General features: G+C 46.8%; 1 protein-coding gene and 1 non-coding gene across 3 annotated transcripts; both read left to right on the forward strand.

Annotated features, from left to right (window-relative positions):
• Positions 1–19,169: 19,169 nt before the first annotated feature.
• Positions 19,170–26,888, forward strand: CA14 (carbonic anhydrase 14). Of its 2 annotated transcripts, XM_003892574.5 has the most exons (13): positions 19,170–19,227; positions 19,325–19,357; positions 20,001–20,104; positions 22,045–22,065; positions 23,350–23,529; positions 24,048–24,190; positions 24,353–24,448; positions 24,632–24,698; positions 24,881–25,038; positions 25,138–25,258; positions 25,493–25,513; positions 25,626–25,710; positions 26,414–26,888. In XM_003892574.5, the coding sequence occupies exons 3-13, from the start codon at positions 20,050–20,052 to the stop codon at positions 26,478–26,480; spliced, it is 1,014 nt and encodes a 337-aa protein (XP_003892623.3). In that variant the 5' UTR covers positions 19,170–19,227; positions 19,325–19,357; positions 20,001–20,049; the 3' UTR covers positions 26,481–26,888. The 2 variants fall into 2 exon arrangements, with proteins under 2 accessions (XP_003892623.3, XP_031508365.1); XM_031652505.1 differs by lacking the exons at positions 19,170–19,227; positions 19,325–19,357; positions 24,353–24,448 and having other exon boundaries at positions 19,647–20,104.
• LOC116272437 lies at positions 23,585–23,688 on the forward strand. The gene has a single exon (XR_004181116.1). It is a non-coding gene; the product is annotated as a small nucleolar RNA U13 (small nucleolar RNA).
• Positions 26,889–27,192: the final 304 nt, after the last annotated feature.

Here is a 27,192-nt window from a genome sequence, read left to right on the forward strand (position 1 = left end):
TTAAGTGGTGAGATCCTGGCTCACTGCAACCTCCACCTCCTGGGCTCAAGCAACTCTCCTGCCTCAGCCTCCTGAGTAGCTGGGACTATAGCTGTGCACCACCACGCCTGGCTAATTTTTGTATTTTTAGTAGAGATGGAGTTTCACCAAGTTGGCCAGGCTGGTCTTGAACTCCTGACCTCAGGTGATCTGCCTACTTCAGCCTCCCAAAGCACTGGGATTACAGGTGTGAGGCACTCATATATGTTATTTAATTCTGATTGCTCCCAACTAGATTGGAATTTCCTAGAGGGAAATTAAGTCAGTAACTTGGCTTTCTCTGGCATCACTCATAGGAGTGGGCACAGTGTTGAGCACAGAGTGGGTACTTAAGACAGGTTTAATAATTGATTATACCTCAAATAAGTCTCAGCTACTAATTTAAATTCATATTTCTTTTTTTCTTTTTTTTTTTTTTTTTTTGAGATGGAGTCTTGCTCTGTTACCCAGGCTGGAGTGCAGTGGCACGATCTCGGCCCACTGAAACCTCTGAGTCCCTGGTTCAAGCAATTCTCCTGCCTCAGCCTCCCAGGTAGATGAGACTACAGGCACACGACACTACGCCCGGCTAATTTTTGTATTTTTAGTAGAGATGGGGTTTCACCATGTTGGCCAGGATGGTCTCGATCTCCCGACCTTGTGATCTGCCCACCTTGGCCTCCCAAAGTGCTGGGATTATAGGCGTGAGCCACCGTGTCTGGCCTTTAAATTCATACTTCTATTAGGAAATAATTTGGTTGATGCTTTCTTGGGGAATAGGTGATGGAGTAGGAGTTAAGAATAACTATAAGCCAGGTACAGTGGCTCACGCCTGTAATCCCAGCACTGTGGGAGGTCAAGGCAGGCAGATCACGAGGTCAGGAGATCGAAATCATCCTGGCTAACATGATGAAACCCTGTCTCTACTAAAAGTACAAAAATTAGCTGGGTGTGGTGGCACACACCTGTAATCCCAGCTACTTGGGAGGCTGAGGCAGGAGAAATGCTTGAACCTGGGAGGCAGAGATTGCAGTGAGCTGAGACTGTGCCATTGTACTCCAGCCTGAGTGACAGAGCAAGACTCTGTCTAAAAAGAAAAAAAGAAAAACTACAGACTGCTGTTCTGCTGTTCTCTTAACTTTTTAACTTTCTCTTTTCCAAACTAGTTAATTTGCAGTTTAAAGATAAATAAAGGTAGGCCAGTGCAACTAATGCATTTTCTCCAGAGTTTAAACTCACTTGGAACCACCAGAAATCATTCCCACTCGTACCACTGAGAAATCCTGTCCCAGAAAACCACCCAGCAGGGTCACTCCTGCTCTCCTTAGCACCAGGAGAGATGATCAATATCCAGAGAACACCAATAATTCTAGATGCCCACTGTGCTAATATGCTTTGAGAAACTTCCAGGTCAACACCTTTTAAGGCAATGTAGGTTTTTGTACAGTACCTTAGAGTTAGGGGATATATGTCTATATATTTATATTCTATCTGTAGATCTAAAGTGAGTTACTTTTACAAAAACAAAACAAAACAAAACTGAATTTTTTTTTTTTTTTTTTTTTGAGGCGGAGTCTCGCTCTGTCGCCCAGGCTGGAGTGCAGTGGCCCAATCTCGGCTCACTGCAAGCTCCGCCTCCCGGGTTCCCGCCATTCTCCTGCCTCAGCCTCCCGAGTAGCTGGGACTACAGGCGCCGCCACCACGCCCGGCTAATTTTTTTTGTATTTTTAGTAGAGAATTTTATGAGGTTAAGTGGTATGGTAAATTGTCTGCAAAAGTAGAAAAATAGTCATCAACAGTTTCTCCCATCCCTGTACACACACCACACTCCTCCCATCAGGAGGTGGAGTCTGTTTCTTTTTCCCTTGAATCTGGGCTAGTCTTGTGACTTGCTTTCACCAATAGAATGTAGTGGAAATAGCACTGTGCCAGTTCTGGGCCTATTCCTTAAGAGACCTGGCAGTTTCTGTTTTGCTCTTTGGGAAGCCATTTCTTGTATAAAGAAGTCTAAATACCCTATTGGAGAAAGTGGCCATGTATCTTTCATTGTAGACAGAGGCCCTGGGAAATGAGAGATTATGATGGGATAGAGAGCCCAGACATCCTCCAGCTGTCCCGGCCAACCAGTGCAGGCCCCAGCCATGCAAGTGAAGTTGACTTGGATCCTCCAGCCTTTTGTTGAGCTGCCCAGTCAACACCATGTGGAGGAGACAGGCTATTCCACTATGTTTTGGCCAAATTCAAGAATCTTTCTCTTTTTTTTTCTTTTTTTTTTTTTTGAGACAGAGTTTTGCTCTTGTTGCCCAGGCCGGAGTACAATGGCATGATCTTCACTCACCGCAACCTCTGCCTCCTGAGTCCAAGCAATTCTCCTGCCTCAGGCTCCTGAGTAGCTGGGATTTCAGGCATGCACCACCATGCCCGGCTAATTTTGTATTTTCTTTTAGTAGAGACGGGGTTTCTCCATGTTGGTCAGGCTGGTCTCGAACTCCCAACCTCAGGTGATCCACCTGCCTCGGCCTCCCAAAGCACTGGGATTACAGGCGTGAGCCATCACGCCTGGCCTAAAGAATCTTGAGTAAGTCCAGATGTGGTGGCTCACGCCTATAATCCTTGCACTTTGGGAGGCCAGAGTGGCCAGATCACGATGTCAGGAGTTCGAGACCAGCCTGACCAACATGGTGAAACCCCCATCTCTACTAAAAATACAAAAATTAGCCAGGCGTGGTGGCGCACGCCTGTAATCCCAGCTATTCAGGAGGCTGAGACAGGAGAATCGCTTGAATCCGGGAGGTGGAGGTTGCAGTGAGCTGAGATCGCGCCATTGCACTCCAGCATGGGCAACACGAGCAAAACTCCATCTCAAAAAAAAAAAAAAAGAATCTTGAGTAAGACCAGATGTGGTGGCTCATGCCTATAATCTTAGCACTTTGGGAGGCAGAGACAGGCGGATTGTTTGAGCACAAGCGTTTGAGACCACCGTAGGCAACGTGGCAAAAATCCATCTCTACAAAAAATACAAAAAAAGCCAGGCGTCGTGGCATACACCTGTCATCTCAGTTACTTGGGAGGCTGAGGTAGGAGAACCACCTACGCCATGAAGGTCCAGGCTGCAATGAGCCAAGATCATGCCACTGCACTCCAGCCTGGGTGACAGAGTAAGACCCTGTCTCAAACAAACAACAACAGCAAAAGAATCTTGAATACATAAAGCATAGCTGTTGTTTTAAACTACTCATTTTTAAGGTAGTTTACTAGTTATTAATAAATAAGTAAACAGTAACAACAATAGATAACTAAACGATAACTAAAACAAGAGGTAGTGATTAGTAATTTGTAAATATGAAACTCAAATTCATTTCCTCTATTTCCTCTTTTTCGAAGTTCAACTGTTTTTCCAAAGGTGACCAATATAATCCTGTTTAATCCATGGGTGCACAAAAAGTTCTGCTCCCTAAAATATCATTCTTATTACCTATTGATGCTCAAAATGCCACAAATAGATACTCAATCTTATGACTCCCATTGAGATACAAAAACTCCAGGATGACTAATAAGTAAACTTTTTTTTTTTTGAGACAGGGTCTGGTTCTATCACCCAGGTTGGAGTGCAGTGGTGGGATCTCAGCTCATTGCAACCTATACATACCAGGCTCAAATTATTCTCCCACCTCAGCTCCCCAAGTAGCTGGGACTACAGGCATGCACCACCACGCCCGGTTAGTTTTGGGGTTTTTGTTTTTGTTTTTGTTTGTATTTTTAGTAGAGACAGAGTTTCACTATGTTGCCCAGGCTGGTCTCGAACTCGTGAGCTCAAGTGATCCTCCCACCTAGGCCTCCCAAAGTGCTGAGATTACAGCCATGAGCCACTGCAACCAGCCTAGTAAACTTGATTAACCTGTTAAACCTTTGTCGAATATCTTTATCAAATAATTTTTAGAAAAGATTCTGATTGGCAGCATGAAAACTATAAAATGATCAAACTAGGCCGGGCGCGGTGGCTCAAGCCTGTAATCCCAGCACTTTGGGAGGCCGAGACGGGCGGATCACGAGGTCAGGAGATCGAGACCATCTTGGCTAACACGGTGAAACCCCGTCTCTATTAAGACATACAAAAAACTAGCCGGGCGAGGTGGCGGGCGCCTGTAGTCCCAGCTACTCCGGAGGCTGAGGCCGGAGAATGGCGTGAACCTGGGAGGCGGAGCTTGCAGTGAGCTGAGATCCGGCCACTGCACTCCAGCCTGGGCGACAGAGCGAGACTCCGTCTCAAAAAAAAAAAAAAAAAAAAATGATCAAACTACCCTATATTTTCCAGGATTTTTCAAGTTTTTTCTTTAATTTGGGATCCTCTTCTCTGTAGAGATTGTCAGTAAATGGTGAAGAGAGAAGATTGCATATTGTTACAGTAAACTCTTGATTACTGCCACATGAATACAAAATTCTGTGGAATATCTGCAAAAATAAAATTCTAGGTTGAGCTTTCCCAGTTTGAATCACCTCTCTACATGCTAAGGGAGTGAGTGTAAACAAATTCTAACATTAGCCAAAGTCAAACAAAATTAGAAGAGTAAGTCTCCTAGAAGCAAATCCATATTGCAATTCAAATAGATATGATTTAAAGATTTTGGCCAGGCGCGGTGGCTCACGCCTGTAATCCCAGCACTTTGGGAGGCTGAGGCAGATGGATCACGAGGTCAGGAGATCAAGACCATCCTGGTCAACATGGTAAAACCCCGTCTCTACTAAAAATACAAAAATTAGCTGGGCGTGGTGGCACATGCCTATAATCCCAGCTACTCAGGAGGCTGAGGCAGGAGAATCGCTTGAACTTGGGAGGTGGAGGCTGCAGTGAGCTGAGTTTGCCCACTGCACTTCAGCCTGGGCAACAAAGAGAGAGACTCCATATCAAAAAAAAAAAAAAAAAAATTTACAAATTTATCTTAAGGCAACTCTTTGTCATCTGTACTACTGGATAAACACAGTAATTCTGTCGCCCAGGCTGGAGAACAATGGCATGATATTGGCTAACTACAACCTCCACCTACGGTTCAAGCAATTTTCCTGCCTCAGCCTCCTGAGTAGCTGGGACTACAGGAGTGCACCATCACACCCGGCTAATTTTTGTATTTTGTTTTTGAGATGGAGTTTTGGTCTTGTTGCCCAGGCTAGAGTGCAATGGGGCAATCTTAGCTCACTGCAATCTCTGCCTCCCAGGTTCAAGTGATTCTCCTGCCTCAACCTCCCAAATAGCTGGGATTACAGGCATGCGCCAGCATGCTCAGCTAATTTTTGTATTTTTCGTAGAGACAGGGTTTCCCCATATTGGCCAGGCTGGTCTCAAACTCCTGACCTCAAGTGATCCACCCACCTCGGCCTCCCAAAATGTTGAGATTACAGGCATGAGCCACGGTGCCTGGCCAAATTTGTAATTTTGGTAACAAGGTTACCTTCAAAAAATAACTTGAGGCTAGGCCCAGTGGCTGACACCTGTAATCACAGAACTTTGGAAGGTTGAGGCAGAGGATTGCTTGAGCCCAGAAGTTCTAAACCAGCCTGTGCAATATAACAAGATCCTGTCTCTATTTAAAAAAAAAAAAAAAAAAGGGTGGGCGCGGTGGCTCACGCCTGTAATCCCAGCATTTTCGGAGGTCGAGGCGGGTGGATCACCTGAGGTCAGGAGTTCGCAACCAGCCTGGCCAACATGGTGAAACCCCGTCTCTACTAAAAAAATACAAAAATTAGCTGGGTGTGGTGGCAGGCACCTATAATCCCAGCTACTCAGGAGGCTGAGGTAGGAGAATCGCTTGAACCTGGGAGGCGGAGGTTACAGTGAGCCGAGATCATGCCATTGTACTGCAACCTGGACAAGAGCGAAACTCCATCTCAAAAAAAAAAAAAAAAAAAAAAAGGCCAAGCATAGGGCTTACACCTGTAATCTCACTTTGGAAGGCTGAGGAGGATTGCTTCAGGAGTTCAAGACCAGCCTGGGCAACATGGCGAGACCCTGTATCTACAAAAAATAAAAAATTAGCTGGCTGTGGTGGTGCCCACCTGTAGTCCCAGCTACTCAGGAGGCTGGAGTGGGAGGATCGCCTGAGCCCAGGAGGTTGAGGCTAGAGTGAGCTGTCATTTTGCCACTGCACTCAGTAAATAAATAAAAACTGGAAACTTATGGTTAAGTATGGAGAATTTAATATCTATATTTACCTGTATTTCCTCCCAAATCTTACTAAAATGACTTTGAAAGAATAAGCTCTAAATGCAGAAGGACAAAGAGAATGAGCAAGAAGACAACTGAGGAGAGACCTCAACAAAATTTTGGAATCTGTAAAGCTGATGAACAATGTAATTCAGATATGCTTCTTTACTTCTGAGGTTTTCCTTCTTTTTTTTTTTTTTTTTTTGGAGACAGAGTCATGTTCTGTTGCCCAGCCTGGAGTGCAGCGTGATCTTGGATCACCGCAGCCTCTGCCTCCCAGGTTCAAGCAATTCTTCTGCCTCAGCCTCCCGAATAGCTGGGACTACAGGCACACAGCACCATGCCCAGCTAATTTTTTGTATTTTTAGTAGAGATGGGGTTTAACTGGCTGGGCACAGTGTCTCACGCCTGCAATCCCAGCACTTTGGGAGGCTGAGGCAGGCGGATCACCTGAGGTCAGGAGTTCACGACCAGCCTGGTCAACATGGTGAAAATCCATCTCTACTAAAATACAAAAAATTAGCCGGGCATGGTGGCGGGCATCTGTAACCGCAGCTACTCAGGAGGCTGAGGCAGGAGAATCGCTTGAACTGGGGAGGCAGAAGTTGCAGTGAGCCACATTGTACTCCAGTCTAGACCACAAGAGTGAAAATAGGTCTGGAGGGGAGGGGAGGGAAGGGGAGGGGAGGAAAGGGGAGGGGAGAGGAGAGGAGAAGGGAGGGGAGGGGAGGACAAGAAAAGAAAAGAAAAGAAAAGAGAAATGGGGTTTAACCGTGTTAGCTAGGATGGTCTCAATTTCCTGACCTTGTGATCTGCCTGCCTCAGCCTCCCAAAGTGCTGGGATTACAGGCGTGAGACACCACGCCCGGCCGGTTGGGCCTTTTTCAGACCTTTGTTCATCCACTCTTTTTTTTTTTTTTTGAGATGGAGTCTCGCTCTGTGGCCCAGGTGGAGTGCAGTGGCTGGATCTTGGCTCACTGCAAGCTCCACCTCCCGGGTTCACGCCATTCTCCTGCCTCAGCCTCCCGAGTAGCTGGGACTACAGGCAGCCGCCACCTCGCCCAGCTAGTTTTTTTGTATTTTTTAGTAGAGACGGGGTTTCACCGTGTCAGCCGGGATGATCTCGATCTCCTGACTTCATGATCTGCCCCTCTCGGCCTCCCAAAGTGCTGGGATTACAGGCTTGAGTGTTCATCCACTCTTGAAGGACTGTTCCACTCAGTTCTATCCTCTTGCTCTTGGGAAGAGGAGTCCGCCCATCAGAACACATTTTCTGCCTTTTTCCTCCATGCTGAGATCTGCCCAGGCTGCCTGATCCTGGGATACAGTTAGGAGGCTCTTTTTTTTTTTTTTGAGACGGAGTTTCGCTCTTGTTGCCCAGGCTGGAGTGCAATGGCACCATCTTGGCTCACCACAACCTCTGCCTCCCGGGTTCAAGTGATTCTCCTACCTCAGCCTCCCAAGTAGCTGGGATTACAGGCATGTGTCACCATACCCAGCTAATTTTGTATTTTTAGTAAAGACGGGAGTTTCTCCATGTTGGTCAGGCTGGTCTTGAACTCCCAACCTCAGGTGATCAGCCTACCTTGGCCTCCCAAAGTATTGGGATTACAAGTGTGAGCCACCACACCTGGCTTTTTTTTTTTTTTTTTTTTTGAGACCGAGTTTCACTCTGTTGCCCAGGCTAGAGTGCAGTGGCGTGATCTCTCAAGTAGCTGGTATTACAGGCACCCACCACCACACTCAGCTAATTTTTGTATTTTTTTTTTTAATAGAGATGGGGTTTCTCCATGTTGGGCAGGCTGGTCTTGAACTCCTGACCTCAGGTGATCCGGCCTCCCAAAGTGCTGGGATTACAGGTGTGACCTGTGCCGGCTCATTGACTCCCATACTAACCCACATCCTCCAGTCTGGTCTCAAGCAGTAATAAAGGTGATATGTTGACCTCTATATTTATTTTTTGCTTGATTTCTCAATGTGTTCAGGACCTTAGAACAAAGAAAGAATGCTCTTATTGGGGTCCCCTTCAGAGACCCCCAATACTTATCTTAGCAAGGCCGGGAGTGGTGGCTCACGCCCGTAATCCCAGCACTTTGGGAGGCCCAGGCAGGCGAATTACCTGAGGTCAGGAGTTTGAGACCAACTTGGCCAACATGGTGAAACCTTGTCTCTACAAAAATTAGCCAGATATGGTAGCATACACCTGTAATCCCAGCTGCTTGGGAGGCTGAGGCAGGAGAATCACTTGAACCCCGGAGGCAGAGGTTGCAGTGAGCCGAGATCATGCCACTGCACTACAGCCTGGGCAATAGAGTGAGACTCTGCCTCAAAAAAAAAAAAAAAGAAAAAAAAAAATCTTAGCAGAAAGAAGAATATCGAAACCTAACTACCTGCAGGACATTAAAAGACTGATTTACACTGTAGAACCCTCAAAGATTCTGAATTTGGAGGTACTAAGAACCCTTGATAGTGAGGGTGAGAGTAGGGCTAAAACAGAAGACTGGTTGAAAGTTGTATTAAAAGCAGCTGAATCTCCTGCCCAACTCTAGCCTACAGAGGTCAAAATAAAGTTACTCTAAACTCAAAGTCACAAGGAATAACTAAGGTCAAGTCAGATGTCTTGAAAACCGGCAGAAGTGAAAATCTGCATTTCAAACAGTCAGACCCTCCCCTCAAAACCAACTATTTTCTCTCCTTCATTCATCTTACAATTGTGTATACCTTCAGGTAAAAAGTAAGAGTTTTCCTTCCTGGAGAAACTGACCAGCTAGGACACCAGCTCAGCAACACTGACAAATGGTAGGAAATGGCCACATCCCCCTTCCATCCCCTCACTATGCAGCCTACCAGTCAATAAGCTTGCAGACATATTACACATACCTTTTAAGTGCCTCACTCCTAAATGTGAATGGATAGACAAGGATCACCAAATATTTTAGAAAGAACTTCCACATAAAAGCAGAAAACAAAGATAAACAAATTTGAAAAAAAGAACTTAGAGGAAACAAGAGACAGGGCAGGGAGCAGAAGGAAACAACAATAAAACTAAGTAAATATCATGAAAAATAATGTATTCATTTAAAAAGAAACTGATATTAAAATAACATTGATAGAAGCCTATGAAAATTAACTGTATGAATGCATGGCTGGGTACGGTGGCTCACACCTGTAATCCTAACACTTTGGGAGGCTGAGGCAGATGGAACACTTGAGGTCAGGAGTTCGAGACCAGCCTGGACAACATGATGAATCCCTGTCTCTACTAAAAATACAAAAATTAGCCAGGCGTGGTGGCAGGCGCCTCTAATCTCAGCTACTCGAGGGGCTGAAACAGGAGAATCGCTTGAACCTAGGAGGCAGAGGTTGCAGTGAGCCGAGATCACACCACTGCATTCCAGCCTGGGTGACAAAGTGAGACTCTGTCTCAAAAATAAAATAAATTAAAATAAATAAGAATATGAATACAGAAATTAATAATTAAATGAAAAAATTGGAAATTAAAGTTGATAAAGTCTCCTTAAAAGTAGAACAAAAAGCAGGCCGGGCGCGGTGGCTCAAGCCTGTAATCCCAGCACTTTGGGAGGCCGAGACGGGTGGATCACGAGGTCAGGAGATCGAGACCATCCTGGCTAACACAGTGAAACCCCATCTCTACTAAAAAATACAAAAAACTAGCCGGGCGAGGTGGCGGGCGCCTGTAGTCCCAGCTACTCGGGAGGCTGAGGCAGAAGAATGCCGTGAACCCGGGAGGTGGAGCTTGCAGTGAGCCGAGATCCGGCCACTGCACTCCAGCCTGGGCGACAGAGCGAGACTCCGTCTCAAAAAAAAAAAAAAAAAAAAAAGTAGAACAAAAAGCAAAGAGATGGAAAAAAGAAAAGTTAAGGGTATTAGTGATCACTCTACAAGAGTCACCATACAATTTTTTTTTTTTTTTTTCCGAGACAGAGTCTTGCTGGGTCACCCAGGCTAGAGTGCAGTGGCACAATCTCAGTTCACTGCAACCTCTGCCTCCCAGGTTCAAGCAATTCTCCTGCCTCAGCCTCCTGAGTAGCTGCAATTACAAGCGTGCACCACCACGCCTGGCTAATTTTTGTATTTTTAGTAGAGACAGGGCTTCACCATGTTGGCCAAGCTGGTCTTGAACTCCTGACCTCGTGATCTACCCACCTCAGCCTCCCAAAGTGCTGGGATTACAGGTGTGAACCACCACACCCGGCTTGATTCACCACACAATTAATAGGAGTTCCAGAGATAGAGAACAAAATCGTCAAAGACATAATATGAGAAAATGTCTCAGAGTTCAAAGGCCTAAGCTTTTAGACAAGTAAGACCACTGAGTGCCTTTCCAATAAATAAGAACAACTTCAAATTCTCCTGCTCTGACCAAAAAAAAAAAAAAAAAGATGAAGCCAGGTGCAGTGGCTCACACCTGTAATCCCAGCACTTTGGGAGGCCAAGACGGGCAGATCACCTGAGATCAGGAGTTTGAGACCAGCCTGGCCAACATGGTGAAATCCCATCTCTATTAAAAATACAAATATTAGCTGAAAGTGGTGACCCGCACCTGTAATCCCAGCTACTCATGAGGCTGAGGCACGAGAATTGCTTGAACCCGGGAGATGGAGGTTGCACCGAACCAAGATTGCACCACTGCACTCAAGCCTGGGCAACAGAGGGATACTCCGTCTCAAAACCCTGCCTCCCACCCCCACAAAAAAAAAAAAAAAACAACACCCAATACATATTATCATGAAATTATGTAACACCCAGGAGAAAGGAAAGTTACTAAAAAGTTTCCAGGGAGAAGAGCCAGTTGAACTCAGGACTGGAGGATAAAGGGTTCCAAGAGGAATATTTCTTTTCCTTTTTTTTTTTTTTTTTTTTTTGAGACGAGTCTTACTCTGTCGCCCAGGCTGGAGTGCAGTGGCCGGATCTCGGCTCACTGCAAGCTCCACCTCCCGGGTTCACGGCATTCTCCTGCCTCAGCCTCCCGAGTAACTGGGACTACAGACGCCCACCACCACGACCGGCTAATTTTTTGTATTTTTAGTAGAGACGGGGTTTCACTGTGTTAGCCAGGATGGTCTTGATCTCCTGACCTCGTGATCCGCCCGCCTCGGCCTCCCAAAGTGCTGGGGTTACAGGCGTGAGCTACCGCACCCGGCCACAAGAGGAATATTTCTTTAAAAAATGTTATGACAGGCCGGGCGCGGTGGCTCACGCCTGTAATCCCAGCACTTTGGGAGGCCGAGGCGGGTGGATCACGAGGTCAGGAGATCGAGGCCATCCTGGCTAACACCGTGAAACCCCGTCTCTACTAAAACACACAAAACAAAATTAGCCGGGCGTGGTGGCAGGCGCCTGTAGTCCCAGCTACTGGGGAGGCTGAGGCAGGAGAATGGCGTGAACCCGGGAGGCGGAGCTTGCAGTGAGCCAAGATCGTGCCACTGCACTCCAGCCTGGGCGACAGAGTGAGACTCAGTCTCAAAAAATAAAAAATGTTATGACAGAATGACTATCTGACATGTTGCAACATAATGAAATGAGAGTTAGATTTTCAACAGTGAATTTGGAGATGAATAAGCAACTAGAAAACTAAAACAAAATAAAAAATAAGGCCATTATTAATTTGAAGGAAATTAAAAGTTATACAAGAAAGGAAATATAATACACTTCTTGGCTAAACTGCGAGTAAATATTGATGATAAATGTTAATTTAACTAATATTATGATATAATAGTTATTTCCAAGGGGCTAGGGGCAGGAGAAGTGTGTTTTGGGAAGGAAGTATTATGTAAAAGAAGTAACTCCTCATCTTTTATGGTTGGAAGTTAACAGATAATACTGTGGCAGTGGGCGGGCCTATGCAAACCCGTTCCAAAAGTCCAAGGAAGCTGAGAGGCCAAAGAAAGAGGCTGACAAGTCCAGTTTCTTAGAAATAAACATTTAATGGAGACTTATGAACAGAGGCTATGTGTGTCTCTTGGGCAATGCTGAGATGAGATGGTGGTTTCCTGCTCCATTACCCCCAGACCTGGGGCTTCTGTACTGCAGGGAAAGGGTGATTCAGAAGGGATGTATAGATATGATAACATCAAGGTTGTTTGAGCTAAGGGCAGAATGTATGGTAATACCTGCTCTTACACCAGGAACAACAGGTAAACTTAAAATCTTAGAGGCCTTCCCAGAACTGAGATTAATCAGAAGCCAACATGGTGGATTAGCATTCAAAATGGAATTGCTTTAGCTTTCACAAATACCTAAAACTTTAAATAATCAAGACATAGCAGTATAAACATGTTTTCGGAAATTTGAGGTGAATACTAGGAGGAAGTTAAAAAGTTGCAGCAATTATCTCTGGGAAGTAAGAATTAGATGTGGGAAGAATAGAATGTTTAATTATAACCTATGTTGATCTATTTGACTTTTTAAACTATGTACTTGTTCTACTTTGATAAAAATAAAAATTAAATTTAAAAATAGGCCGTGCACAGTGGCTCACGCCTGTAATCCCAGCACTTTGTGAGGCTGAGGTGGGTGGATCACCTGAGGTCAGGAGTTTGAGACCACCTGGCCAACATGGCAAAACCCTATCCCTACTGAAAATACAAAAATTAGTTGGTCTTGGTTGGGGGAGCCAGTAATTCCACCTGCTTGGGAGGCTGAAGCAGGAGAATCACTTGAACCCGGGAGGTGAAGGTTGCAGTGAGCTGAGATCACGCCACTGCACTCCAGCCTGGGCAACAGAGAAAGACTCCGTGTCAAAAAATAATAACAATAATAAGTGAGGTAGCTAACCTCTGACTTGTGGACCTTCCACAAACACAATGAAACATATTGAGTGGACCAGCAGTCTTTAAACTGATACCAACTTTTTAAATTCTGTGGTGAAAGATAAGAATGTAGGTATATTGTTTGTTTAACTTTTTTGATTTTTGTTTGGTTTGGTTTTTTGGGTTTGGAGACAGGGTCTTTCTTGCTTTGTCACCCAGGTTAGGGTGCAGTGGTGCGATCATGGCTCACTACAGCCTCAAATTCCTTGGGCTCAAGCTATGCTCCCACCTCCCTCCTGAAGTGTTGAGGCTATAGGTGTGAGCCACTACACCTGGCTATATCTTGTTATATAGAAATTTAGCATGCCAAATTCAAACTTATTCAATGTACAATATCTGTTGACAGGACCTTGCTATACTCTTCTGTCATGTTTCAATAGGTATATTTCTCTGTTTATTTATTAATATGGTTTAGTTTTTTTTTGCCAATGTTGTATTTGTGTTTCCATTTAATTTTAGCTCGATCAAGCCAATTGCTTCCACAAAACACCAAAAACAAAATACTGAAATTTGATAGAAGCTGGGTGACTATTTGGTGCAATCGATCTATTTAATTATGATTTTCTCCTGCTTAATTATTTGAGCTATTTCGACAAACAGTATTTTGCATTAGTATATATTATTTTAGTGTTATACTTTCTCATGAAATAATGAGTTTACTTTCAATATGTGTCTTTGAAGAGCTTGCTACACTCACTAATGTAACCTTGACTTATCTTTAAACCAAAATTTCCTCCAAATGAACATATCTCTCATTTTATTCTGCAAGTCCATGAGAGGATGATATTCACTGTACAGAAATTTAACCATGTTACAAGTGAATTTTATTCCTGTGTGATAGCTAAAAGGTCACAAGGGAAAGAAAAATACTGAATTTTTGTCTAGTGTGAAACACCAGTTGTAGAGTCCTTTGTTTATCTCCCCAAAGAAGAAAAGAGTAACAACTCATATAAATACCACTGGAGGAGTATAACCTTTATGGAAGGCAATATGGTAATATAGCAAAAACCCTTTAAAAAGTTAATATCCTAAATTAAAACCAAAATGAGACACCATTACACACCTAGAAGAATAGCTACTTTTTTTTTTTTTGAGATGGTGTCTTGCTCTTGTCACTCAAGCTGGAGTGCAATGGCATGATCTTGGCTCACTGCAACCTCCACCTCCTGGGTTCAAGACAGTCTCCTCCTCATCCTCTAGAGTAGCTGGGATTACAGGCCCCTGCCACCACATCCAGCTAATTTTTGTACTTTTAGTAAAGACGGGGTTTTGCCATGTTGGCCAGGCTGGTCTCGAACTCCTGACCTCGTGATGTGCCCCCCTTGGCCTCCCGAAGTGCTGGGATTACAGGCGTGAGCCACTGTGCCCAGCCGTACTTTTTTTTTTTTTTTTTAAATGGACAGTATCAAGTGCTTGCAAAGATGAGGACGATTGGAACTCATACATTGCTGATGGGAAAGAAAAACTATATAAGCACTATGAAAAACAGTCTGGGGACCAGGTGCAACGGCTCACACTGGTAATCCCAACACTTTGGAAGGCCTAGGCAGGAGAATCGCTTGAACCTAGGAGATGAGACCAGCCTGGGCAACATGGCAAGACCCCATCTCTATTTAAAAAAAATAAAATAGGCTGGGTGTAGTGGCTCACACCTGTAATCCCAGCACTTTGGGAGGCTGAGGCAGGTGGATCATGAGGTCAGGGGTTCGAGACCAGCCTGGCCAATATGGTGAAACCCTGCCTCTACTAAAAATGCAAAAATTAGCCAGGCATGGTGGCACGTGCCTATAGTTCCAGCTACTTGGGAGGCTGAGGCAGAAGAATCACTTGAACCTAGGAGGCAGAGGTTGCAGTGAGCCAAGATCACGCCACTGCACTCCAGCCTGGGCAACAGAGCCAGACTCTGTCTCAAAAAATACATAAATAAATAAATAATAAAATAAAAGAGGCCAGGCATGGTGGCTCATGCCTGTAATTCTAACACTTTGGGAGGCCGAGGCGGGAGAATCACTTGAGCCCAGGAGTTCAAGACCAACCTAGGCAATATGGTAAAACCTTGTCTCTACAAAAAAATTTAAACATTAGCTGGGTGCGGTGGCATGAACCTGTAGCCTCAGAGGCTTGGGAGGCTGAGGTGGGAGGATGGCTTGGGCCCAGGAAGGAAAGGCTGCAGTGAGCCAAGATCATGCCACTGCACTCCAACCTGGACAACAGAGCTATGCCATCTCAAAAGAAGAAAAGAAAGTAAAACAGCCCGGCAGTTTTTTTTACAAAGCTAAACATACGCTTCCCGTACAATCCAGTACTCAGTATCTATTTCTTCCCACTCCTACGTATTTACTCAAGAACAATAAAAACATATGTCTGCTCAAAGGTCTGTACTCAAGTATTTATAGTGTTTTTATTCATGGTGACTAGAAAGAGGTGGCTGTGGTGGCTCATGCTTATAATCTCAGCACCTTGGGAGGCCGAGCTGGGCAAATCACTTGAGCCCATGAGTTCGAGACTAGCCTGGGCAACATGACAAAATCGTGTCTCTATAAAAAATAAGAAAAATTTTAAAATCTGCCAGTCATGGTGGCATGCACATATAGTCCTAGCTACTCAGGAGGCTGAGAAGAGAATCACTTGAGTTTGAGGCTGAAGGGAGCTATGATTCCACCACTGCACTCCAGCCTAAGCGATAGAGTGAGACCCTATTTCCAAAAAAAAAAAAGAGAGAGAGAGAGAGGCTGGGTGTGGTGGCTCACGCCTGTAATCCCAGCACTTTGGGAGGCTGAGGCAGGCAGATCACCTGAGGTAGGGAGTTCAAGACTAGCCTCATCAACATGGAGAAACTCCATCTCTACTAAAAATACCAAATTAGCCAGGCGTGGTGGCAAATGTCTGTAATCCCAGCTACTCAGGGGGCTGAGGCAGAAGAATCGCTTGAACCTGGGAGGCAGAGGTTACGGTGAGCTGTCTCAAAAAAAAAAAAAACAAAAAACAAAAAAACAAGACAGAGTCTCGTTCTGTTGCCCAGGCTGCAGTGCAATGGCACAATCTTGGCTCACCGTAACCTCTGCTTCCTGGGTTCAAGCAGTTCTCCTGCCTCAGCCTCCCAAGTAGCTGGGACTACATGTATGTGCCACTACACCCAGCTAATTTTTGTATTTTTTGTAGAGATGGGGTTTCACCATGTTGGTTGGCCAGGATAGTCTCGATCTCTTGACCTCGTGATCTGCCCGCCTCGGCCTCCCAAAGTGCTGGGATTACAGGCATGAACCACCGCACCCGGCCGAGGCTTTGTCAAAAAAAAAAAAAAAAATTGAGAGAGAGAAAGAGAAAGATAAATGCTAATGTAGATTTGGACATACCCAGAACTACAGAATCGGGTACTATGGGGGTGAGGTCCAGAAATCTGTATTTATTTATTTTATTTTATCTTTGAGATAGAGTTTTGCTCTTGTCACCCAGTTTGGAGTGCAGTGGTTGGCCAGGCTGGTCTCAAATTCCTGACCTCAGGTGATCCGCCCGCCCCGGCCTCTCAAAGTGCTGAGATTACAGACATGAGCCACTGCACCTGGTCAGAAATCTGTATTTTAATTAGTTTTCCAAGTTTAAAAAACTTTCCAGGTGATTCTGATGCACTTTGACATTTGAGAACCAATGGTGTAGGAGAAAGCTCACTGGTGCCTGTGTCCTTGTTCTGGTTTAGCCTAGCAGCTATATGACTAACCATGGCTGAATCCCTAAATCTCTCAAAACTCAGTTTTACAGGGTATAACAAAGGGTTTAGAATGATGCCTGAGGGCCCTTCTGTTCTAAAATTCTGTGAAAGAAAGTAAATAACTGTTGCAATTACTAGATTCATTCAATCAACAAACACTTATGTACCAGGCAGCGTTCTGTTCATGGAATCAATGTATGACACAAAATTACAATTGAAATATTGTAACTTATCATTTATAATTAAATGACTTGCAAATTTTCAGACCACAAACTTTTACTGGTCCTCAATTTACAAGATTCTCATACTGCATCTTGTGTAATGTGAACTGGAAAACTAAGAAAATAATCCAAAGGGTCATTTTTCCAAAATTACTTTTTTTTTTTTTTGAGACAGAGTCTCACTCTGTCACCTAGGCTGGAGTGCAGTGGAGCAATCTCAGCCCACTACAACCTCCTGCTCCTGAGTTCAAGCAAATCTCCTGCCTCAGCCTCCTGCGTAGCTGGGACTATAGCTGTGCACCACCACGCCTGGCTAATTTTTGTATTTTTAGTAGAGACAGGGCTTCACCATGTTGGCCAGGCTGGTCTGGAACTCCTGGCCCACCTGCCTCGGCCTCCCAAAGTGCTGGCATTACAGGCGTGAGCCACCGCGCCTGACCTCAGTCAAGTTTCAGTATATCTACAAGGACAGGAGATGGCGCCAGAAGGCAGTGGGATGCTTGGTTTTGGTTTTAAGGGTTTTAGCCAATGCAAGCAAGGAAAGGGCTTGAAAGTGAGGTCAGAGCTAAAACAAAGGTGCCAGAGTTTGAGTGGAAACTGAGACCGGATGGGGAGAGGGAGCTGTGTCACTTTTTTTTTTTTTTTAACTTACATATAAGGGTCCTCTTGACACCTACTCCAAATCAACACAGCTAGAAAGCGGCAACAGAAATATCCACAGTAAAGCCAAAGATGAAGATAAAGTCAAGTGCCTGGAGGACGGCGCTCGCCTCCTGGCTCCCTCTGTCCTAGAAAGGAGGGCCTTTGTCATCTGGGAAGCATAAGCACCTGGATGCGTTGCTCACCCAAGATCAGGGAAGTGTTGATTCCGGGCTAAGATATCTTTGTGGAACAATGTTCAGTTGTGTAGGCAAAATCTCAAAGCCCAGCAGCAGTGAAATACCTCCCAGAAGGAACCATACACAAAACATCTTATATTACAATTTAAAAATTCATAGACGAGCCAGGAGGTGGCGCCTGGCAAGACACGCTATCTGCCTTGGGAATCGGAATCTCAGCTCAGTGCTCCACGGAAACTCTGTCCCGGTGGAGAGGTCATTCTGTTCAGACCTCTTCTTTCCTACTAAATCTCTTTTTTCATACGAAGATGTCTCTGCTTTTTTTGTTTCTTTGTGTTAAGTACCCTGATTCCCGGGAAGTCTAATTTATACTTCAAGCCTTTACTCTTCTTAGCTGGGATGGATGGGGCTTTGGGGAACCTCAAAACATAAAACTTTCCTGAAGGGGACAAATAATTCAGAGGGTGGTAGGAGAAGAAGGGAAATGACATCAGCAAAATGGCTTTGCTTTGCAGATCAATCACGGGGGACAGAAAGGCACAGTGAGCTCCTGTCTCTGCAGGAGCTGATGATCCAGCACATGCATTATTCTGTTCATTTGGCTTTTATCCTGCTCCCTTATTTAGCTTCTGCTCCCTTTGTTTGGCTATTTATTGCTACTCGGCAGGAGCAAGGAAGGCAGAAGGAGCTTCAAATGGGTGCATCCTCCTAGCTGGTGCCTCTGGTGAAGGGCATGGAGAAGAAAGAGGTTTCAATGTCTGGCTTGAAAGCATCTGTGGGTTTCACATTCTCTAACGAGGGATTTAGGATGTACATTCCAATCGGGATTTCCAGTCCCGTGGGGAGCAAACATCAGCTCACATTCCTGAGACGCGCAGCCTCCATACTCCACTGGCGCAGCTCCTTGGTGGCAGGTTTCATTCAGTGCCACATGTCCTGCCTCAGCCCTTTGTTGGGCTGGAGGGAAGACCCTGGGCCCCACTTCCATCTGGATCACATGGTCTCTCCGGTCCCTCCCCTCTCTTTCTCTGGAGACCGCCTTTTTCTGATGGTGGTAGTGATTGTTCCCAAAGTCTCTCCTTCTTTCCTCCTGCCCTGGCCTCTCTGCCAGAGGTCAGTGTCCTCTTCAGTGACAAAAGCCGCCCTAGATCTGGGCTCCCTGGAGAGGGAGGTGGCTGGGTCTGGCAGTTACAGCCACTGTCTCTCCATGGTGCTGCTACACCCCTCCCCCACTGGGCACACAAATGGGCTTTATCCAGCAAACAACGCTCCCCCCACCCCAGGCCACACAGGCACGTGGACCCAGGCCTCACCGTGGGAAGGGGGTGGTGACAGGCACAGAAGAGATTGCTCCAGATGAGTTCTCCTCGCCTTACTTCTCTTCCTTAGAACTCAGGACACAACTCAGGTTTTAGTTCTTGACTTCGTCCACCCCTCGCCTGCACCCTGAGTCCCCAATTCCTTCTTGTTATGTATCTCCTAATTCTGGACTCTTCCCATTCCAGGGCAGCTCAGATTCTGCAGGAAATTGGGAACAGGTACCCCCACCATCTGCCCCATACCACCCAGGCAGCTGCTCCTCAGAGGTGAAGCCAGGTGGAGGGATGAAAATGCAGTGTCCTCTTGAGGGGGCTGAGTTGAACCCCAAAACCCCTTCCTTGACCCCGCCTGCTCCAGAGAACACCTGTCTAAGCAGCATCTGTGTGACTAGCAGAGGAAGGAAGAGCTCACCCCAGCTGGGCTTCTGAGCCAGGGCAAGGGCTCCAGTGAAACTTGCCGCGCTCCAGCTCCGAGTGGGGCCATCCTGCATGCCTAATTGGCTATTTAAGGAGCTGTTCACCAGCAGCCCAGGCAGCACCCCCCTCCACACATACACCCGTCCAGAGCCACCTTAAAAGCAGGAGGCAGTTGTAAAGTCGCTGGCCAGCTAGTAGAGTGGAGACTGCAGAGGGAGATAAAGAGAGAGGGCAGAGAAAGAGGCAGCAAGAGATTTGTCCTGGGGATCCAGAAACCCATGGTACCCTACTGAACACCAAATCCCCTGGAAGCCCACAGAGACAGAAACAGCAAGAGAAGCAGAGATAAATACACTCACGCCAGGAGCGCGCGCTCTCTCTCTCTCTCTCTCTCTCTCTCTCTCCCCCCTCCGCTTCCCTCCCTCTCTCTCTCTGCCTGTCCTAGTCCTCCAGTCCTCAAATTCCCAGTCCCCTGCACCCCTTCCTGGGACACTATGTTGTTCTCCGCCCTCCTGCTGGAGGTGATTTGGATCCTGGCTGCAGATGGGGGTAGGTACAACTAAATGTCTGTGTGTGGATTTGTACTGATGTTCACATGTCGCCAGGTGTGCCGAATGTGGGGAGGAGAGGTGTGAAAGGAAGCCTAGAAGCTGGAATAATAGGCTCAGAGATGAGGAAAAAACAGCAGGGTGTGGAGGAGACCACTTCCCTTCTTTACCTTTTGTCTCTCCAGCCTTGCTGTTATTGGAGGTCGGGGAGAACTAGCGGCGGGCAGGGTGTGTACATACGCAAGTGCTGGAATTTCTTGCAGGCTACAGATTTTCTCCAGAGCTCTTTCCCCCACCCCCTGGTCCCAGGCAGGACTCCTGGACTTCTTTATTTACAAACTCCTCCAAATAGGGAGTCAAAGAGGCCTGGGGTGAAAAGAGGATAGATGGGGGTAGGGGGAAGAATACTTCCTGCCCAACTCAGACCCTGATCTCCAATTCATCCCCTTTTGGCCAAGATTCCCTCTTCATTCTGTGGAGTGACTAACTCCCCGGTTATCCTCTGAAAGTGGCAGTAAGAGTCAACATTTGTTTGACACTTTACAAAGGACTTTCAGGAGCTCCCAGGAGATGAGGAGGGATTCTTGGGAGAACAGGCCGAAGCGCTCCAGGAGTGTCCCCAGGAACTCCTAGACCTCATTTTTGTGTTTCCTGTGCCTAGCACAGTATCCAGCACATACTAGGTGTGTAACTGAGGTTTGTGGAAAGAGCAGGGTGAGGGGGGTGTCCAGAGAGCAGAAGGCAAATGCAGAGAGGATGGGGGCAGGTGGGCAGCCAAATGGAGAGTCACAAATCTCATCTGAGGAGAAAGAAAAAAATAGGGAAAGAGGAGGAAGAGACATAATAAGTGTGTTGAGGCTCTGACCAGAGGGGACGGGCACCTTACAGACCAGGGAGTTCGAGTTGTTGGGGGGTCCCACAGAGATGGTAAATGAGAGGCTGCCTCCAGCTCTCCCTTGGGCCAGCAGAATAGGTCGAGGATAAGAGCAGGACAACTCACAAGTTTGAGAAATTTAAGGGAATAAGAGAGAGAGAAAGAGGAAGGAATTTAGGATTTTTCTCCAGAGTTTCTAGTAGTATGAATATTGCAGCATAAACCATGAAGCCCTTCGTTTTCTTCTTGAGGCAGTTTGGCCGTATGGAGGGGCTGGACCTGCAGACCCTCAGCCTTTGAGTCAGACAGGGCTGCACGAGAGCCTGGCATGTGACCCAGCTGGCAGCTCTCTTCACCACACACAATGCTTCACTTTCATCCTGTCCCTGCCAGCCTGGCCGCCTGTGCCCACCCACCACTCTCAATCTACAGTAGACCCTGCCCTGACTCCTGCCCTTCCCTAACCATCTGGGAATGTAGCGAGCAGAGCCTCCTGGTGATGAGGAGTTTCCTCTAGAGCTAATGGGACCAGAAGGGAATATGATTTTACAGCTCAGTGCCTTTATTCACGCAATTTTGCAAAGCAAAGGAATAATCCCCCCTTCTGCCCTCAGTAGCACCCCCCAACACACACTCTGAATTCCTTTCTCCTCCCCACTTTCTAGTCCCTATCCTTCAAAACCTCTGCCCACACCCTCACCTCACCCATCCCAATCTTCTAAGTGTTAGATTGACTTGGCACAGGTTAGAGAAAAGTAAGGGTTGGGCCAATCGCACATTTGGATCCAGGTTAATTTTAGTCTCTGGGCTTTACCTCTTTTCCTTCCTCCTCCCCTTTTACTCGGAGGGCACCAGCACAGACTGGCTGGTGATTTTAAATAGGCCCCCCGACCTTTCCACAGAGGTGTCCAGTTTCAGGGCTTCCTTTGGAAAGTGCTGAAGCAGAGGGAGGAGAGACAGCAGAGAGGGAGGTGGAGCAGTACAGAATGCTGGAGGGAGGGGAGCGTGGAGGACACGGCTCCGCCTCAGGCTGCGCTGGCTGTAACCCAAACTATTCTGCCTTGCAGGTCAACACTGGACATATGAGGGTGAGCAGATCATGCGGCCTCCCGACAACCCCTTCACACTGGGACCTCCTCACCTGGCAAGAAGACACACTGTGCGGGTGGGAGGAGACTTCCTTTAGCTTCTCACCCTAGCTCCTCCCTTCTGGATCTCCTCCTGCCTTGAGTTTCGCATATATGGCTCCTAGATCCTGCTCTAATCATCAAATCCTACACCTCCTGATTTGGCAGAAAAGCTAGTTAAGTCCTCAGTAAATCATGTAGGAGGGAGGGAGCTGGGGTGGAAAGGAAGCTGGGTGGGAACTCTGAGCTTAGCTGCCAGGTCTCCTTCTGGCTCTGTCTATCCTAATCCATCCTACCCCTAACCTGCATCTGAAATTGGGACAGAGGTGGAGATCAGGGGTAAGGAAGAGGCTGGCAGGATAGTTTGTGACCCTGGGGGAGGTGGAACTCAGTTCCTATGAACTACTGATTAATGACTTAACTGAACTCCAGAGTCCATGATAAACGGTCAGTGTGAGAGCAAGAAATGAATGATGAAAAGTTAAGATATCTGAATCCCAAGGCCACTTGATAGGGGGCCTCCAGGAGACCCTATCTCTCTAAGATCTTTTTTTTTTTTTTCCTGAGACAGAGTCTTGCTCTGTTGCCCAGGCTGGAGTGCAGTGGTGCAATCTGGGCTCACTGCAAACTCCACCTCCCGGGTTTAAGTTATTCTCCTGCCTCAGCCTCTCGAGTAGCTGGAATTACAAGTGCCCACCACCATGTTTGGCTAATTTTTGTATTTTTAGTACAGACAGGGTTTCACTATGTTGGCCACACTGGTCTCAAACTCCTGACCTCAAGCGATCCACCTGCCTCGGCCTCCCAAAGTGCTGGGCTTACAGACATGAGCCACTGTGCCTGGCCTACCTAGAATCATTTTATTTCTCCCATTTTTCTACTCCTACTCTCTAATCCCATCTCTCAAGGTATTCAGGTTTTCTATGCATCCCCTCTCCCCGCATTCAGCTTTCTTGTCCTCAAAATACAGGTAAGTAAAAGAGCTACCACTCCCCATTCATCAGGATAGTTGGGAAATCATCACTGCCTCTGGGTAGGGAAGGGGAACTGCAGCGTGAGAATCAACGGGACTCCTACCTCACCCATCCCTGTACAACTGGGGTCTTAACCTGAGTGGAGGGAAGTCCATTTCTACCTCCACCCAGATGTATGGCTTGGTTAGGGGAAGGGTCAAAGGGACAGGGGGTTGTTGAAGGTTGGCTACAGCTGGAGGACAGGACCAATGTCTTTGGTAACCCCCACCAGGCCCACATGGTCAGGACCACTGGCCAGCCTCTTACCCTGAGTGTGGAAACAATGCCCAGTCGCCCATCGATATTCAGACAGACAGTGTGACATTTGACCCTGACTTGCCTGCTCTGCAGCCCCACGGATATGACCAGCCTGGCACCGAGCCTTTGGACCTGCATAACAATGGCCACACAGGTAAAAGCACAGGCTCCAAGGAGTTGTAGGCTCCAGCTCAGAACTTAAGAGTCAGATCATTTTGTAGTTCATGAGCGTGATGATGGGGTGTTCATGAGCATGCGTAAGATGTGCCACCCTCGAACCTTGTTATGATGTTGGCACATTACCCATCTGACATAAATAAACAAACAAATAAGCTCAGGAGTCAGAGGAAAGCAGCATTCTCCTAACCTGCAAATTCTCAAAAACCTTTGTCCATGAATTTGGAGATATGAGAATAGGGATCAGGATCCTGTAGCCAAGGCGGGAATCAAAATGTTTATAATCAAGCTCAATAGGTAGGTTAGTATCATTGCACTGACTTGAACCGAGAAAAAGGAAGATATACTAGAAAAGCACTGGCCTGTGGGAGGAACTGGGTGCTACTGGGGGAGAAAACTGGAAGAGGGCCAAGTCTCCCAAGAAGTGGTGGCAACCCAGGAGTGGGAATGTATCCACATTCCTCCACCAATCCTAGTTTGCTCTTTTCCTCACAGTGCAACTCTCTCTGCCTTCTACCCTGTATCTGGGTGGACTTCCCCGAAAATACGTAGCTGCCCAGCTCCACCTGCACTGGGGTCAGAAAGGATCCCCAGGGGGGTCAGAACACCAGATCAACAGTGAAGCCACAGTTGCAGAGGTACCAGGGAACAAAGAGCTGGGACTCAAAGTAACAGGGATGGTTGGTCCTGGGGAAAGGATCTGGACCTTAGAGGACAGCAGGGGAACGGTGGCAGCTAGTATCAAGGCCTTGAAGGGGGTGGGGACATCCCATGATTCAATTCCCTCTTAATTCCTTCAGCTCCACATTGTACATTATGACTCTGATTCCTATGACAGCTTGAGTGAGGCTGCTCAGAGGCCTCAGGGCCTGGCTGTCCTGGGCATCCTAATTGAGGTCAGTAGCCCCCAGTCCCTTCCAGGTTTCTCTCCACCTCCTCTGCAACCCTCACACCTATTTCTGTTGCTGGCCTCCCTCCTATGGCAGGCAGCAGCCCACCCTGACCATTTATTCTGTACATAAATTTCTTATTCCAAACATAGACTCATTCCAAACTCTCTCCCTTTCCTCCTCTTCCAGGTGGGTGAGACTAAGAATATAGCTTATGAACACATTCTGAGTCACTTGCATGAAATCAGTCATAAAGGTGAGCCTTAAAAACCTATAGCAGGAAGTAAGATTAGATTTTCAAAAACCTTTCAAAAAATATCCTAAAAAGCCTTGGGATGAGGCAATTACTTACAGCCAAGGAATTTTGCATCTGGGAGCCCTATCTAGGTAAGCTAGGACACACTACAAGGAAGATGAGTCCCAGTCTGTTCTCCCCAGATCAGAAGACCTCGGTGCCTCCCTTCAACCTAAGAGAGCTGCTCCCCCCACAGCTGGAGCAGTACTTCCGTTACAATGGCTCGCTCACAACTCCCCCTTGCTACCAGAGTGTGCTCTGGACAGTCTTCTATAGAAGGTCCCAAATTTCAATGGAACAGGTAAGTGGTGGGGAAATGAGGTGAAGCGAGACATAGTTGTAACTTCAGACCCCTTCCCACTCCCCAAAGTGACACCTCTCCCACGCTTCTGCTCCTCAGCTGGAAAAGCTTCAGGGGACATTGTTCTCCACGGAAGAGGAGCCCTCTAAGCTTCTGGTACAGAACTACCGAGCCCCTCAGCCTCTCAATCAGCGCATGGTCTTTGCTTCTTTCAGCCAAGGTGATTCTGCACCGCTCAGAAGAGATGGGAAACTGAGGGGAACACAATGGCAGGAACTAGGGAGCCAATGGGAAGAAAAGGCTAATAGGAGAGGGGTTTTCGGGACTTGCTTGGACTGGGAACCAACCCCCACCCCAGGGTGCCTGGGTGATTCTCCCAGGCATAGCAGCAGAGTGCTGCTCCCAGCTGGGATGGGGATCTGAAGTTCCACTGACCCACTTTCTTCTCTTACAGCGGGATCCTTGTACACCACAGGTAAGGCAGCCTTATAAGATATTGTGGGGAGGGGAGGCATCCTCACCGAGTCGGGGAAAGGCTCAAAATCTGTTAGTCCTAGGCTGACACCTTTTACCTTTATCTCCCCCAGGTGAAATGCTGAGTCTAGGTGTAGGAATCTTGGTTGGCTGTCTCTGCCTTCTCCTGGCTGTTTATTTCATTGCTAGAAAGATTCGGTGAGGTCCTACTTTCCATTCCTCCAGTCCTTTCTTTCTTTCTTTTTTTGGGAGATGGAGTCTTGCTCCGTTACCCAGTCTGGAGTGCAGTGGTGCGCAATCTCAGCTCACTGCAACCTCTGCCTCCTGGGTTCAAGCAATTCTCCTGCCTCAGCCTCCTGAGTAGCTGGGACTACAGGCACGCACCATCACACCCAGCTAATTTTTGTATTTTTAGTAGAGACGAGGTTTCACCATATTGGCCAGGGTGGTCTCAAACTCCTGACCTCAGGTGATCCGCCCGCCTCGGCCTCCCAAAGTACTGGGATCACAGGCGCAAGTCACCCGCTTTTTGAGACAGGTTCTCACTGTTGTCCAGGCTGGAGTGCATGGCTTTATCACAGATCACTGCAACCTCCACCTACTGGACTCAAGTAGTCCTCCCATCTCAGCCTCCTGAGTAGCTGGGACTACTGGCATGTGCTACCATGCCCGGCTAATTTTCGTATTTTTAGCGGAGACAGGTTTTCACTATGTTGCCCAGGCTGGTCTCCAACTCCTGACCTCAAGTGATTCACCTGCCTCAAGCCTCCCAAAGTGCTGGGATTACAGGTGTGAAACACCTCGCCCAGCCCTCTTTTCTATTAAAAATCATTCTCCTATTCCACCTCTAATCTGCTTCACTTAGATAGCAGTCATTCTCACGAGCCATTCCCCTTTCCAGGAAGAAGAGGCTGGAAAACCGAAAGACTGTGGTCTTCACCTCAGCACGAGCCACGACTGAGGCATAAATTCCCTCTCAGATACCGTGGATGTGGATGACTTCCCCTAATGCCTATCGGGAAGCCTCTAAAATGGGGTGTACGGTCTGGCCAGAAACACTGTAGAAGTAGTAGGCAGATGTCCTCCTTCCCCTGGACATCTCCTACAGAGAGGAATGGACCCAGGCTGTCATTCGAGGAAGAACTGCAGAGCCTTCAGCCTCTCCAAACATGTAGGAAATGAGGAAATCCCTGTGTTGTTAATGCAGAGAACAAACTCTGTTTAGTTGCAGGGATATATCCCAAAGTCCTCTACCCCCTTACTTTTATGGCCCTTTCCCTAGATATACTGCAGGATCTCTCCTTAGGATAAAGAGTTGTTGTTGAAGTTGTATATTTTTGATCAATATGTTTGGAAATTAAAGTTTCTGACTTTAATTCTGGCCTATCCTTTGAGGCTCTTGAGGGTGGGCAAGTTCCTGAATCCCTCAGGTGGTAAAGATATGCAAAGGATGGGGAAAAGAAGCATGGGTGATTAACTCCTTTTATCCCACCCCTGGACAGAAAGATTAGCTTCTGGGAAAACACTTAACCCAAAGTTTCAGACATGTTAAACCACTAGCCCAGATTTCTGCCCTTGCACCAAGGCTATGCTTGGAGATCAGTGGTTGACAGGTTAGGAAAGTGGCTGGACAAGAGATCTGAGAGGGCAGAAATCTCAATTAACATGCTATCCCCTCCC

This window comes from Papio anubis, chromosome 1, assembly GCF_008728515.1.
Source record: "Papio anubis isolate 15944 chromosome 1, Panubis1.0, whole genome shotgun sequence".
In the NCBI taxonomy this organism is placed as follows: domain Eukaryota; kingdom Metazoa; phylum Chordata; class Mammalia; order Primates; family Cercopithecidae; genus Papio; species Papio anubis.